At 38.0% G+C, this 16,494-nt stretch overlaps 1 protein-coding gene across 1 annotated transcript in view; it reads left to right on the plus strand.

The window, feature by feature from the left end:
• Positions 1–16,494, plus strand: part of UBR1 (ubiquitin protein ligase E3 component n-recognin 1) — a 147,227-nt gene that overhangs the window by 112,402 nt on the left and 18,331 nt on the right. The window contains exons 36-41 of the mRNA XM_044231333.1: positions 824–879; positions 2,252–2,348; positions 3,130–3,197; positions 6,388–6,538; positions 14,919–15,006; positions 15,697–15,830. Coding sequence (XP_044087268.1) covers positions 824–879; positions 2,252–2,348; positions 3,130–3,197; positions 6,388–6,538; positions 14,919–15,006; positions 15,697–15,830 — 594 coding nt within the window. The remainder of the gene's footprint in view (positions 1–823; positions 880–2,251; positions 2,349–3,129; positions 3,198–6,387; positions 6,539–14,918; positions 15,007–15,696; positions 15,831–16,494) is intronic.

Consider the following 16,494-nt stretch of genomic DNA (forward strand, 5'->3'; position numbering starts at 1 on the left):
AATTTTTCTGTGTGTTCTGTAACCTAGTAATTGGATTTTATTTGATTACTGTAGTGTTACACTGTTTTCACAGTGCTTTTTCCATTCGGGGACCTAGCGCGTAAGCCACTAACTTACCTCATTCCCTATGCATATGGAGAGACATATACAGGATGTGTTGGCATAGTTAGAAACTACTGTTAAGGAATCAATATATAGCATCTCTTATTACTATCCATTCAGAGTTGAAAACAGAAAATAGGAGATAAGCCCTCCTTACTCATAGATATATCTGCTGCCAGAGAGCAATGAAAATACAGGTAATATAGCAGTAAATGCCCTAGCCAGCAAGGAGAAATGCATATGATCCATGGGTTTTGTTTTTTTTTTATTTCCACTTTTGGTTATTTTTCCTATAAATGTAGTTCTTTTTTAACAGTACCTATAAGAGCAATAGTTACTTGCATCTGCCTTACATATTTTTAAACAAAATAGGTTGTGATTATATATAAAAATGACTTGGTTAAAAATTGTTGGCATAGAAGCAATGTTCAAAGGATGAAAAATGAACCAGGATGCTTTGTTTTTTCCAAGCGTTCTCTATAGATAAATGCAGGGGCTTTATTATTTATAGTAACAATTTGTAAGTGATCTGCATTTGTTTTTTATAGTATTTTCTCACTCAAAAATTTGGAAATTTTGGCTTAAACATGAAACTTTGAAGGGGAAAAGTGCAAATCATCTGGGCAAAAATATAATCAGTTAAAGAACATCTGATAGAAACCAAGTATACAATTGTAGCAGTATTCAGGATTTATTATTTTTGTTTTTCTTACTCTTTGAGAAAACCTCTTGGGAGATGAAGGGAAACCTCTGTTTGGAGCACTTCAAAATAGACAGGTGTGTATATTCCAGAAGGGTATGTGTAACTCATGGTAGGCTTTTTTTGGTATAGTCTAATTTAACATTAGTCTAATTTAACATTTTTAAAAATCATTATTTAATTCACTCCCTTTTCTATAAAAATAAGCAAAATTCTTTTTTTTTTTTTTTTTTTAAGCAGCTTCGGTCTCACAGGAGACTAAATGGCCAACATTGTGCACTTTATTATTTTTTTTAATTATTTTTATTTTTCTCACCATAGCATATACCCTCCCCAAAGTCTATCACCTGGCCACCCCATCCTTCCTACCCCCCCTGCCCTCCACCAACCCTCAATATGTTTCCTGAGATTAAGAGTCTCTTATGGTTTGTCTCCCTCTCTGGTTTCATCTTGTTTCATTTTTCCCTCTCTTCCCCTATGATCCTCTGTCTTGTATGAAACTAGAGGGTGTTATGCTAAGTGAAATAAGTCAATCAGAGAAAGACAGTTATCATATGATCTCACTGACAATGAGGAATCTGAGAAATAAGACATTGTACACTTTAGAGAGCTTACTCAATCTTGGTAGTTAAATGAGAGAGGTTCCTGGTGATACTTACTTTTTCTCCCCCTGCTTTGTTTACTGCCAAGTCAGAAACCTGGTATCTCCTTCATTTTCCTTCCTCACTAATTTTGCCCCATCATGCAACATTAAGTATTAGTGCAGGCTTAACTATAGATGAATCCTCATAGTAAGTTCAAGAATGAAACTAAACTATGGCTCCTTGATGGGCAGATCTTGGCACTACATACTATATGCCAGGCCTATCTCCAGGCCTAAGCCTCATACTGTAGGGGACCCTGGGAAACAGTACTCAACAAATAGCCCTATGACAACAGAGTGGGCAATCAAGGATTCCCTAGACCACCCCCATCCTCGCCATTTCCCTCTTATTTTCCTGACAGCTGGCACAGGGGACTTGTAGTCCATAGTGTGCTTCCCTACAGTTCTGCCTTCTGGTTAGGAAGGAGGAGATCTGAATTCTTTTAGGGCTTTTAGGGGTTTCTTGCCATCATTCTAGAATTTCTATAAATATATGTATATTTTTTGCCCAGGCCTCAGCAGGGTAAGTTAGTCCAAAAATTTAAGAAATTGACTGGGGAAAATGAGTACTTAAATGAGAATTGAAATAATCGCTTTAATACCTCTTTGCATGGGAAAATCTGTTAAAAATTTGATGAGTTCATAAAACTTTCTAAAAGTACTAAAAATATTGTAATTTATTTGCAAGACTATAAAGTATATAAGTCTGCAGCTAATTCTTGCAGACTGGGATTGAGTTCTACAGTGAGTGACTTCAGCCTATCATCTTCCTTTATCTTTTTATCTTTCCCTCTCTTACAATCTAGCATAATGGTCTGAAAGCATTAATGCAGTTTGCCATTGCACAGAAGATTACCTGTCCTCAAGTCCTGATACAGAAGCATCTTATTCGTCTCCTGTCAGGTAGTCTCCTCTTAATTATTATTACTTACATGTCTTTTTCCATTGCATTTCTGGCAGTGTATTTCATTAGGAAACAACACACTGCACTAATTTTGAATCACTCACTACAGCAGCTTTGCAAAAGAAAAAACAAAAGACTTGGGTGCCACTATAATACCTGCAATCTTATTTCAAAACTCAGGTTTTCCAAATGTTTTTTTGGTGGTTGTTTTTTTTTTAACTTTGTTTTTAACTTAACATCTACCCACCTCGGGACTTTACTGAACCAACATCCACAACCGCTAGCTAACATATTTGTATCCTAATCTGGTTAGAAAAGGGATCAATGACATGGATAGATAATTTAAAAATAGGTATAATTTTGCTGGATCAGGAGGATATTCTTCATCCTCATTTCACTTGTACTGCTTTGCATGCTGTCTCTGCTCTGTATGTATGGATACAAGACATTTAGAAATGTATAGTTAGGAAAAAAGTATTAAGGAACATAGTATAAAAGTAATTCTTCTTATTCATTGAGCATATTTTTATTGAATAATCTCTGTTTCTGTTATGCTGTTTACCTTTTTTCCTCCTGGATCTTATCTTTCAACTCTTAAATTCTATACAAGGCTTTCTAGGAGTTTTTATTAGTTTAACTTATCTAATGTGTGTGTGATGTTCCAGTTTACCAGTTAATGTATTTTATAACCGTGTTACATTTTTGTGTTAGATGTTTTATATTATATTTAACTACATTGCAGTCTTACTGAATGAATTACACTGTTGTTGTTTTTCCCAGTTGTTCTTCCTAACCTAAAATCAGAAGATACACCTTGCCTTCTATCTATAGATCTCTTTCATGTTTTGGTAAGTGTTCGACAAAAATTCTTAAGTCTCTCAAGTTTCTGATTTCATGTATTTTCCCATTCAAACTCATGTTCTTTTTTCAAGATTATAAATTATTGGTGTTCAGACTATAAATTTAGTCTCTTTTCCATTCTGCTTATGAATAGATACAGATTTGACTGAGACTGTCAAAATCACTTTAAAGGGCACCTGAGTGGTTCAGTCGGTTAAGTGTCTGCCTTCAGCTCAGGTCATGATCCCAGGGCCCTGGGATCAAGTCCCACATCAGCCTCCCTATTCAGTAGGGAGCCTGCTTCTCCCTCTCCTGGTCCCTCTGCTTGTATTCTTTCTCTCTCCCTTTCTCTATCTCTCTCTCTCGCAAAAATAAGTAAATAAAAAATCTTTCTTAAAAACCACTTTAGGGGGACGCCTGGGTGGCTCAGTTGTTTGGGCAGCTGCCTTCGGCTCAGGTCATGATCCCAGCATCCTGGGATCGAGTCCCACATCGGGCTCCTTGCTCGGCAGGAAGCCTGCTTCTCCCTCTGTCTCTGCCTGCCATTCTGTCTGCCTGTGCTCGCTCGCTCTCCCTCTCTCTCTCTGACAAATAAATAAAATCTTTTAAAAAAAAAAAAATCACTTTAGGGGCGCCTGGGTGGCTCAGGGAGTTAAGTCTCTGTCTTTGGCTCGGGTCATGATCTCAGGGTCCTGGGATTGAGCCCCCATCGGGCTCTTTTCTCAGCAGGGAGCATGCTTTCTCCTCTCTCTGCCTGCCTCTCTGCCTACTTGTGATTTCTCTCTATGTCAAATAAATAAAATACAAATAAATAATCACTTTAAAAATGAAAACACATTAAAAACTAGTGGAGTGTGTCCAAAAACAAGAAATGGAGACTTGGAAGTGAGGAAGGTGGAGGTAAATCTTCCAGAGAAATGGAAGGGCACTTCTAGCCCCGTCTGTGTCTTCTTTCAGGCAGCTTCAGCTTACCCCAAACTCTAGGTGGCTGCAAATGTCTTCAGGGAAGGGCAGGTTTTTGGACAAGGATTCTAGTTTTTGTTTTCAGAGCCTAGGACTTCGTGCTAGAAGTGCTTACAACTGCAAAATAGACATGTTATATCTTCTTAATGCATCACTTTTTTCAGTGATGTGAGGGGGAAATAAATAATATAAGTAAGGCTGGGATAGCCCATAGCTGAACCAGTGACAGGACCTGTCATAAAAACGAGGTGACCAGTCCATGCATAGTGTTGAGGTGATTCTGAGTCCATGAGGTGAGATGGGCATCCTTTCTGGAAGTAGTCTGAATCCCTGGACTAGGGCTGGGGGATTATGTCTTCATGGTGACACCACCATCTGTATGCATTTACTCAATGAACACTTCAGACAATGAATACCTGTAAGATAAGACCTGAGCCGTGCACTGGAGATGCAGTGATAAATAATGGTGGGCCTGAGGCCACTGTGTCGTCATCAGTTGAGAAGAATATCAGGTCTGGAAGAGGAGAGCAAGGACAAATGAAACCCACCAGCGTCCCCGCATCTGTCTCATCACATTCAATGACAACAATCTTCAGAGACAGTGCTGGCCACTGCTTCTCTTTTGTCTTCCAAAGCTTGTGTGACTTTCTTTTGACAAAGTCCTGCTTGCAAATATACAGGGAAGGGGGCTCTGGGAAACATACCTCCAGCTTAACCACATTGATGGAGAACAGGCCACAACAGAATCTCTTCACTACTATCCCCACAGTTGAACTCTCTACTCTTCTGGGCAAAAAAAGATAGTCTTGTCAATGTTGCATCTGGGAAATACTTAAATTAGTGTTCCATATGAACTCACAACATGATTTGGGGGTCATCTTCAACCTAAATACCGAGATCAATCTCAGGTAGCCACCAAACATTTGCCATGTGGGGCCTACTCATGATTGCATGTGCATTGATTTTTGGTTACTCAGTATGAGGTGATAGCAACATGCTTTTCTTTTTTTTTAAAGATTTTATTTATTTATTTATTTGACAGAGAGAGATCACAAGCAGGCAGAGAGGCAGGCAGAGAGAGAGGAGGAAGCAGGCTCCCCGCTGAGCAGAGAGCCCGAGGCGGGCCTCGATCCCAGGACCCTGAGATCATGACCTGAGCCGAAGGCAGTGGCTTAACCCACTGAGCCACCCAGGCGCCCACAACATGCTTTTCTTCTGGAAGCTCATTGCTGTCCCACATTTACTCATTTACTCATTCACAACCACCTATAATTATAAGTTAATCTATAAAAATAAAGATTTTTTAATTTATTCATTTGAGAGAGAGAAAGAGACAGAGCCCAAGCAGGAGAGCCAGAGGCAGAAGAAGAGGGAGAAGTGGGTTCCCTGCTTAGCAGGAGGACTCTGGGATCATGACCTGTGCTGAAGGCAGACACTTAACCATCTGAACCATCCAAGCGCCCCTGTTCTGTGAATTTCTTGGAGAGGTTTTCCCTCCCTGCAGTGACCCCATTCCTTCAAAATGAGTTCTCTAGAGAGATCATTGGTGAGGTTGGGAGCATGGAGGTTGTGAATATGGGTTAGCCATTATTCACCTCTCATTGTCCAGAACTCTGCCCGGTGGTGGTCATTCTTATTTTTTGGAATCTTTAGGAAAACTTCAAAAAGAATGCCAGTAACTTGGCCCTATACCCTAAGATTCTGATTTGATTGGATTGGCCTGTGAAATAGTGTTATTTTTTTTTAAAGATTTTATTTATTTATTTGACAGACAGAGATCACAAGTAGGCAGAGAGGCAGGCAGAGAGGGAGAGGAGGAAGCAGGCTCCCTGCTGAGCAAAGAGCCCGATGTGGGGCTCGATCCCAGGACCCTGGGATCAGGACCTGAGCCGAAGGCAGAGGCTTTAACCCACTGAGCCACTCAGGTGCCCCAAAATAGTGTTATTTTAAGAGCTCCCCAAGTTACTGTAATGTTGAGTCTTCTGAGCCACAGAGAGGATTGAGACCACTCCTAGAATAAGAAGTTTCAGGAAAGGGGTAACCTATTTGGTGATGACTTTTGTTCTCCATTTATGGTACACTATATTTTAAGATATTCTGTTGATTAATTAGGAAAAATATGGTGGTTATTAAAAAAGCACACGAATACCCTGCAGTATCTGATATATTTGGTTATAAGATTAGCCCATGCTGATGTTTGTTGTCACACATGTTGATGTCCATTTTCTCTCATAGGTTGGTGCTGTGTTAGCATTCCCATCCTTGTATTGGGAGGACACTGTTGATCTGCAGCCGTCATCAATTAGTTCTTCTTATACCCACCTTTATCTCTTCCATTTGATCACAATGGCACACATGCTTCAGATCCTTCTTACTATAGACACAGGTAAAGCTCCCATCAGTTGTTAACTGTAAATAATAATTACCCATGGTTTGTTGGCAAAATTCATTTTGCTTATGATTAATCATGTATATATACGTATATGTGTATTTTTTTTAAGATTTTATTTATTTATTTGAGAGAGCATGAGAGGGGAGAGGTCAGAGGGAGAAGCAGACTCCCTGCTGAGCAGGGAGCCCAATGTGGGACTCGATCCCGGGACTCCAGGATCATGACCTGAGCTGAAGGCAGTCGCTTAACCAACTGAGCCACCCAAGTGCCTAAATTCTAAATTCTGTGTTATATCTCTTGTGGAATGATCATTTGTTTCCTTATGGATGCTATTTCAATAAAAAGAAGAGCTACGAAAGGGATAAATTAGCTAAACCACTTGATTCTCTAACTAACTTGTGGCTGCTCTCTAGATATACAGGGGAACCATTTGAACCTGCTATACCCTTTTTCAGATTTCCTAATTTCAGGGTTGGGGATTAGTCTCTCCGACATTTGTCCCTGCTAAATAATTTTGATAAGCCTGTTTATGAAACCATTTTTTATTCCTCCAGCTAGAATGATAATAGAATGTTTTATAGCATTTGTCACATAGTATCTTATTTTATAATTCTATGCTGTTCTGCTTCTTTCCCTGGTTCTCCTTTCTTGCTACTCCTTCCCCCCTGCTAGTTTCTTGAGTAGAGAACATTCAGATTTTAAAATCTTTTCGCATAAAGTTAAAGTCCAAATAAGTATTCATTAAATGTTTTTTGGACAAATGTTCACTCACAGATACCTGAATAATACAGCATCATGGAATCATGATGTAGTTTTTCTCTTAGACTCTGCTCTTAGTTGAAAGTAAAGTCTGCTTCCAGGCTGTCAGTGATCAAAGACAACTCCTGGGGCACCTGGGTGGCTCAGTGGGTTAAAGCCTCTGCCTTCTGCTCAGGTCATGATCCTGGGGTCCTGGGATTGAGCCCCGCATTGGGCTCTCTACTCAGGAGATAACCTGCTTCCCCCTTCTTTCTGCCGGCCTCTCTGCCTACTTGTGATCTCTGTCTTTCAAATAATTAATAAAATCTTTTAAAAAAAAAAAGGGCTCCTGAAAATTCAGGTAATTTAGAAAATAAATAATAAAGTGACTTTAGACAACGTCTAACAAAATTAAATACACATTTATTCATTAACCTACCAACTCTACTTCTAAGAATCTGTCCCAAAGCCATACTGGCAAAAATATGAAAGGATAGATGCACATGATTATTCATTTGTGGTATTATTTTGAATAATAAAAACCCCAGAGATTGGTTGACTATCCTATGGTATATTCATATAATGGAATTTTCTGCAGCCATACAAAGGAATGAGCAAGATCTACTGAAGAAGTAATCTCTAGGAGATACTTATTAAGAGTGAAAAAAGTAGGGTGCAGAACAGTAGTTGTAGTATAATGTCTTTGTGTAAGGTATTTTAGGTATATGTATCCATATATATGCTTACATATATTCATATTTGCTTATATTTTTTATAAATGAAACAAAAGAAATATAAACCAAAAACTGAAGAGTTGCCTCTAGATAAGGTAGAGAGTCAGGGATTTGAGCAAAGACTCCTGTAAGTGTCTTTTTAATGTAGTTTTTTTTTTTTTTTCTAAAATTCTATTTATTAATTTGGGAGAGAGAACACACAAGCATGGGGAGGGGCAGAGGGAGAGGGACAAGCAGACTCCCTGCTGAGTGGGGAGTCCTACATGAGGACCAATCCCAGGACCCCAGGATCATGACCTGAGCTGAAGGCATATGCTTGAAGAACTGACCCTCCCAGGCACCCCTAAAACACAGTATTTCAGCTGTACATCCCCAATAGGATATATTCTGACAATAAAAGAACAAAAAAAATCGTTAAACTAAATTCATATTAGCGGTACAAAATGGTACTAATTACTAGTATTGTTATTTTGAAATTATTTTAGGTAATTTTTAGGATAAACCAAGTAAGTATTTGTGTGAATGTCACTGGGACCCAAGATTTTCAGTGTAGGAAGCAGGAGACTTAAAAATTAATTCAGAACTGTGCATTCTTAAGTATGCTTCAAGTAAAAGCTGTTCTTTTTGGAAAAAAATTAACTGAGGGTACTAATTTGAAATAAAGCATTTCAGGGGCACCCTTACTGGCTCAGTCGTAAGAGCATGTGACTCTTCATCATGACTTCAAGCCCCACATGGGGGGGTAGAGATTACTTAAATAAATAAAACTTGAAAAATAAAATAGAGGGGTACATGGGTGGCTCAGTCGGTTAAGTATCTGCCTTCAGCTTAGGTCATGATCCCAGAATCCTGTGTCAGCCTCCCAGTTCAACAGGGAGTCCGCTTCTCCCTCTACCCTTCCCCTTGAAGGGAAGTGCTCTCTCTCTCAAATAAATAAGATCTTTTAAAAAAAATAATAAAGTATATCAGAGGGGAGGTGTGTGGGGGAATGGGTGAAATAGGTGAAGGACATTGAAAGTACGCTTACAAGGTATAGAATTGTTGAATCACTGTATTGTACCTCTGGAACTACTACAATACTCTGTGTTAACTATAATGGAATTAAAACTAAAAACTTAAAAGAAGAAATTCAGAAAAGTTAAGTAAAAACCCAATAATTTCCCAGTCAAAATTCCAGCAAGTTATTATGTGGATATTGACAAACTGATTCTACAGTTTATATGAAAAGGAGAAAGATCCAGCTTAGCCAACTCAGTACTGAAGGGGAAGAACAAAGTTAGAGGACTGACATTACCTGACTTCAGAACTTACTCTAAAGCTACTGGAATCAAGACTGAAAAAAACAGACCAGTAGATTAGTGGACCAGCATAGAGAGCCCAAAAAAAATCTGTATACATAAATACAGTTAATTGATCTTTGATGAAGGAACAAGGACAAATAGAGCCAAGATAACCTGATTTTCAACAAATGTTGCTGTAACAACTGGACACCCACATATAAGACAGAGACAACACATCTTACAACCTTTGTGGAAGTTAACTAAAAATGGTTCATTAAAGAAAAAATGGTTGATAGGCCTGAATGTAAAATACAAAACTATTAGAAGAGAGTGTGTAGGAGAAAACCTAGATGACCGTGGGGTATGCAGTGACTTTTTAGATACAAGGCCAAAGGTAAAATCCATTAAAGAAATAATAAGCTGGACTTCATTACAATTAAAAACTTCTGTTCTGCAATGGACAGTGTTGAGAATGAAAAGACAAGCCACAGACTAAGAGAAAATATTTGCAAAAGACACATCTGAATAACTGTTCTATAAAATATACAGAGAACTGTTAATTCAACAATAAGAAAATAAACAACGATTAAAAATAAACAAAGGACACCCAGAACCTTAAGATAGGTTATCTTAGGAATAAACCTAACCAAAGAGGCAAAGTATCTGTACTCAGAAAACTATAAAGTACTCATGAAAGAAATTGAGGAAGACACAAAGAAATGAAAAAATATTCCATGCTCCTGGATTGAAAGAACAAATATTGTGAAAATGTCTATGCCATCTAAAGCAATCTACACATTTAATGCAATCCCTATCAAAATACCATCCTTTTTTTTTTCAAAGAAATGGAACAAATAATCCTAAAATTTATATGGAACCAGAAAAGATCCTGAATAGCCAGAGGAATATTGAAAAAGAAAACCAAAGTTGGCAGCATCACAATTCCAGACTTCGAGCTCTATTACAAATCTGTAATCATCAAGACAGTGTGGTACTGACATAAAAACAGAAACACAGATCAGTGGAACAGAATAGAGAGTCCAGAAATGGACCCTCAACTGTATGGTCAACTGATCTTCGACAAAGCAGGAAAGAATATCCAATGGAAAAAAGACAGTCTCATTAACAAATAGTGTTGGGAAAATTGGACAGCCACATGCAGAAGAATGAAACTGGACCATTTCCTTACACCACACACTAAAATAGACTCAAAATGGATGAAAAACCTCAACGTGGGACAGGAATCCATCAAAATCCTTGAGGAGAACACAGGCAGTGACCTCTTCAACCTCAGCCGCAACAACTTCTTCCTAGACACATTAACAAAGGCAAGGGAAGCAAGGGCAAAAATGAACTCTTGGGACTTCATCAAGATCAACACCTTTTGCACAGCGAAGGAAACAGTCAACAAAAACAAAACAAAGCCAAAAAAGGACAGAATGAGAAAAGATATTTGCAAATGACATATCAGATAAAGGGCTAGTCTCCAAAATCTATAAAGAACTTATCAAACTCAACACCCAAAGAACAAATAATCCAATCAAGAAATAGGCAGAAGACATGAACAGACATTTCTGCAAAGAAGACATCCAAATGGCCAAAAGATACATGAAAAAGTGCTCAACATCACTTGGCATCAGGGAAACACAAATCAAAACCACAGTGAGATACCACCTCACACCAGTCAGAATGGCTAAAATTACAAGTCAGGATACAACAGATGTTGGAGAGGATGCGGAGAAAGGGGATCCCTCCTACACTGTTGGTGGGAATGCAAGCTGGTACAGCCACTCTGGAAAATAGCATGAAGGTTCCTCAAAAAGTTGAAAATTGAGCTACCCTACAACCCAGCAATCGCTCTACTGGGTATTTACCCTAAAGATACAAATGTAGTGATCCGAGGGGCATGTGCACCCCAGTGTTTATAGCAGCAGTGTCCACGGTAGCCAAACTGTGGAAGGAACCTAGATGTCCATCAACAGGATGGATTTATTTAGGATTATTTGTTCCATTTCTTTGAAGAAAAAAAAAAAAGGATAGTATTTTGATAGGGATTGCATTAAATGTGTAGATTGCTTTAGATGGCATAGACATTTTCACAATATTTGTTCTTTCAATCCATGACCATGGAATATTTTTCCATTTCTTTGTGTCTTCCTCAATTTCTTTCATGAGTACTTTATAGTTTTCTGAGTACATAAATTCTGAGTAGATAAAGAAGAAGGGATGGCTCAGTGGGTTAAGCCTCTGCCTTCAGTTCAGGTCATGATCTCAATCCTGGGATTGAGCCCTGCATGGTGCTCTCTGCTCAACGGGGAGCCTGCTTCCCCCTCTTTCTCTCTGCTTGCCTCTCTGCCTACTTGTGATCTCTGCCTGACAAATAAATAAAGTCTTTTAAAAAAATTTTTTTTAAAGATGTGGTGTATATATATACAATGGAATACTATGCAGCCATCAAGAAAAATGAAATCTTGCCATCTGCAATGATGTGGATGGAACTAGAGGGTATTATGCTAAGCAAAATAAGTCAATCAGAGAAAGACAATTTTCATATGATCCCTCTGATATGAGGAATTTGAGAGGCAGGGCAGGGGTTCGTAGGGAGAAGGGAGATAAAAATGAAACAAGATGGTACCGGGGAGGGAGACAACCCATAAGAGACTCTTAATCTCAGGAAAAAAACTGAGGGTTGGTGGGAGTGGAGAGAGAGATAGGGTGGCTGGGTGATGGACATTGGGGAGGGTATGTGCTGTGGTGAGTGCTTTGAATTGTGTAAGACTAATGATTCACAGACCTGTACACCTGATACAAATAATACATTGCATGTTAATAATAAGATAAAAATAAGCAAAAGACACCTCACTAAAGATGATCTACAGATGGCAAGTAAGCATATGAAAAGATGTTCAATATCACAAGTCATTAGGGAATTGCAAATTAAAATGAGATAGCATTACGCATCTATTAGAATAGTTAAAATCCAAAACACTGACAACGCTCAGTACTGGTGAGGATGTAGAGCAACAGGAATTCTCACTCATTGCTGAAAGGAATTCTGTGCCATTTTGAGATACAGTTTGGCACTTTATTACAATACTAAACTACTCCTACCATATGATGCAGCAGTCATCTACCCAAATGAACTGAAAACCTATGTCCATACAGAAACCTACACACACATGTTTGTAGCAGCTTTATTCATAATTTCCAAGATTTGGAAGCAACCACATGTTCTTCGGTGGGTGAATGAATAAGTAAACTGTTGTACATCCAAGCAATGGAATATTTTTCAGCGCAGAAAGAAACAAGCCTTCAAACAATGAACAGGCATAGAGGAAGCTTAAATGTGTGATACTTCATGAAAGAAGCAAATCTGAAAAGGCTGCATACTGTGTGATTCTAACCATAATAGACCCTTGAATGACACAAGTTTGAACTGAGAGGGTCTACTCATATGGGTTTTTCTTTTATTAATAAGTACAATATAGTACTATAAATGTATTTTTCCTTACGATTTTCTTAAATTTTCTTTCCTCTAGCTTTATTATAAGAATACAGTGTATAACATATAAAATACACAACATGTAGCATATATATGTATATATATGTGTGTATATATATATATATATATATATATAAAATACATATACAAAATATGTTTTCCTGTCAATAGTAGCCTGTTGGTAAGGTTTTTAGAGTGTCAAAAGGTATGGGTAGGTTTTTGACTGTGCCAGGGTTTGGCACCCTTCGCCCCCAGTGTTGTTCAAGGGTTATATGTATATGACTTCCGGAAAAGGCAAAGCTTTGAAAACTGTAAAAGTATCCACAATTGCCAGAAGTTAGAGGAGAAAGTTGTGTAAATGGGCAGAGCAGAGAGGATTTTTAGGACAGTGAAACTACTCTGTATGATGCTATAATAGTGGATACATGTTATTATATATTTGTGAAAACCTGTCGAATGTACAACACCAGGAATGAATCCTAATGGTAACTGTGGACTTTGGATGATAATGATGTGTCAGTGGAGGTTCATTGATTGTAACAAATGTACCACTCTGGTACTAGATGTCAATAGTCAGGGATAATGATGGATGTGTGGGGACAGCGAGTATATGGGAACTCTGTGCTTTCCTCTCAGTTCTGCAATCAAGCTAAAATTGCTTTAAAAAAATAAAATTTATTAACTAAAAAAAATCTTGTACATGGGTGTTTGCATTTGTCAAAACTCATCAAGTGGTATTTTTAATATTTGTATATTTCATTGCATATAAAATTTACCTCAGTCATGTACAGATATTGAACTGTTATATCTAAATTGGAAATATCAATACGATAATGTATTTTCCTCTTTTTAAAAAAGTGTGTATTGGGTGCCTGGGTAGCTCAGTGGGTTAAAGCCTCTGCCTTCAGCTCAGGTCATGATCTCAGGGTCCTGGTATCAAGCCCCACATCGGGCTCTCTGCTTAGCAGGAAGCCTGCTTCCCCCCTCTCTCTCTCTGCCTGCCTTTCTGCCTACTTGTAATCTCTGTCTGTCAAATAAATAAATAAAATCTTTTAAAAAAATAAAAATAAAACAATTAAAAAGTGTGTATTTCTTGGGGTGCCTGGGTGACTCAGTCTCTTAAGCTTTGGCTGAGGTCATGATCCCAGTGTCCTAGGATCAAGTCCCGTGTCGGGCTCTCTGCTCAGCAAGGAGTTGGCTTTTCCTTCTCCCTCTGCTGCTCCCCCTGTTCACGCTCTATCTCTTTCTGTTTCTCTCTCTGTCAAATAAAATGTTTTTTAAAAACTCATTTATATCCCCTAAAAAAATAAAAAATATATTTTAAAAGTATATATTTCCTTAAGAGAGCCTAATTGGAAAGGAGAAAAACTAGCAATAGAACCAAAGTAAGAGACTCGGGGTAATTTTAGTTGTTGTCTTTGAGATGAGTTAATGTATATTTTTAAAAAGCATTTTTAAAGAGAACACTATTCAAATGAGCTGTAACCATCTGTCACATTGAACTACAAGGTTGGCATTTTTGTCCCTCTTTTAATATAGTAAAACTAAAGTTCAGAGAATTTAAGTGGCTTACCCAGAGTTTTAACGTAAGTTGGATGAGTTAGCAATTGCTGAAGAGGTTTAGGATGGTTCTCCTTAAGGACAGATTAATGGAGAAAAATTACCTTAGAAGTTTCTTTTTAATGTGTTTCATTGCTTGAGCATAAAGTCAGGACAGCAATGTACTTCCCTTTCTAGAGGCTGAATTTCTACCTGTTACCTAAGACTCCTAGGAACCCAGAGCAGATGACCACTGATTTGTTTACTTGGTCATATTATATGATACGATATTATATGATAAAGTAAACTTTATCAGAATATTAGGTGGAGACATAAATAGGGCAAAATCACATATTTGTTAAACATCCATGTGATTCTGCCCTATTTATTTCTCCACCTAATACTCTGATAAAGTTTACTTGACAGTTTTAATCTTTAAAATCAGCTATTTAGATCGAGAACAAGGAAAAGAACCTCAGTTGAGTTGACATTGTTTATTATCCTGGAACCATGAAATTGATGTCTAATTTATACATTGAGTAGCAAATTCATAGACTGATCTTTCAGAATTTCTTTTTCAGAACTTCCCCTTGCTCAAGTTCAAGAAGAGAGTGAAGAGGCTCGTTCTGCATCTTCTTTCTTGGCAGAAGTTTCTCAATACACAAATGGGTGAGTAGCAGTCCTTTGGTCCAGCCTATTTGAGTATTGTTTTAATAATTCAACCTATTAGGGGCGCCTGGGTGGCTCAGTCAGTTGGGTGTCTACCTTTGGCTCTGGTCATAGGGTTGAGCCCCACGTCTGGGCTTCCTCCTCAAAGAGGAGTCTGCTTCTCTCTCTCTCTCCCTTTGCCCCCCATCCCCTGCTCATGTTCTCTCTCTCTCTTTCTCAAATAAATAAGTAAAATCTTTAAAAAAATAAAAATAATTCCACCTCTTAGGTCACTTGTTTGGCAGAGTAACTTTCGAACAATTTTAATTCCGGTTTTTAAAAATCAGTTAAGGGCTTTTGAAATAACAGGTACCCATTTGTTTCTGAGACTGAGACAAGTTTGGACACATCTTCACTCTTATGAAAAATGAAGATAGTAGTTATTTGCTTTAGAAATCTACATGGTAAAAGATGCAAGATCTATGGTTTTCTTTAGGAAACTTTTAGGTTTTAAGATGAAAGCTACTGCCAGTTAAATGTTTTGTATTAAATGGATAAAAAATATTTAAATATTTAGCAATGTTTTTTATGAGACTTACGTGCTACCTACTGCGCTAACGAGGCACCTTAGCAATGTTTTTTAAAAGAGGATGTGTCTAGAGTTTTAGTCTGATTACTATTCTGTTCTTTTCTGGAATTATTGCCTCTTAGCTGCATTGGCTGTGGTGTTCCTGGCTGGTATTTGTGGGCCTCACTGAAGAATGGCATCACCCCTTACCTTCGCTGCGCTGCATTGTTTTTCCATTATTTACTTGGAATAACTCCACCTGAAGAACTGCTAACCAGTAAGTAGGAAGATGAAATCTCAGAGAGTAAATAAGGGATTTTTTTCCCTTATCTTCAACCTCAGAAATACAAAGTGGGGACAGGCAAAACCACTTGTCTATCCCCTGTCTCTTCAGTCAGTGCTCACTCCTAGCGTATGTGCGCCTGCTGTGGTGTAGGTTAAAAGTGAGACCAAAAATGAGATTAGCCTCATACTATGCAAAACCTACTCATGGTTCCTCTCTAGGTCTAGTTTATGTACTTGAGCTTATAAAATGCACACAAAATATAACAGAAAGAATATGCAAAAAATTAGAAACATTGGTACCTTTAGGGAAGAGAATGTTTTAGCTAAGTAGAGGGAAAACATTTTTGTATACTCTGTTATTTGAATTTTGAACATAGGACTTATAAAAGAACTAAAGTGCTGCGAGGAGACTCCTGTTGGAACAAACCAAGGACACACATTATCTGAGTAACAATCATGTCCTTTTTTTACTTGCCTTTAATCTAGATCAAAGTAGACAAGACTTCCTTGTAGCTTTGTGTAGGTAAAATTCAGAACATTTGTATATTTTGTAAGCATCACCAGAATTGTTCAGAGTTGTGCTTTTGTCTGTTGAGATTAAGCTGAACAGCTCAGCTTTACTGGCTCTCAGCTTTTTCTTGAACTCAGTTCAGTAG

This window comes from Neovison vison, chromosome 13, assembly GCF_020171115.1.
Source record: "Neovison vison isolate M4711 chromosome 13, ASM_NN_V1, whole genome shotgun sequence".
In the NCBI taxonomy this organism is placed as follows: Eukaryota; Metazoa; Chordata; class Mammalia; order Carnivora; family Mustelidae; genus Neogale; species Neogale vison.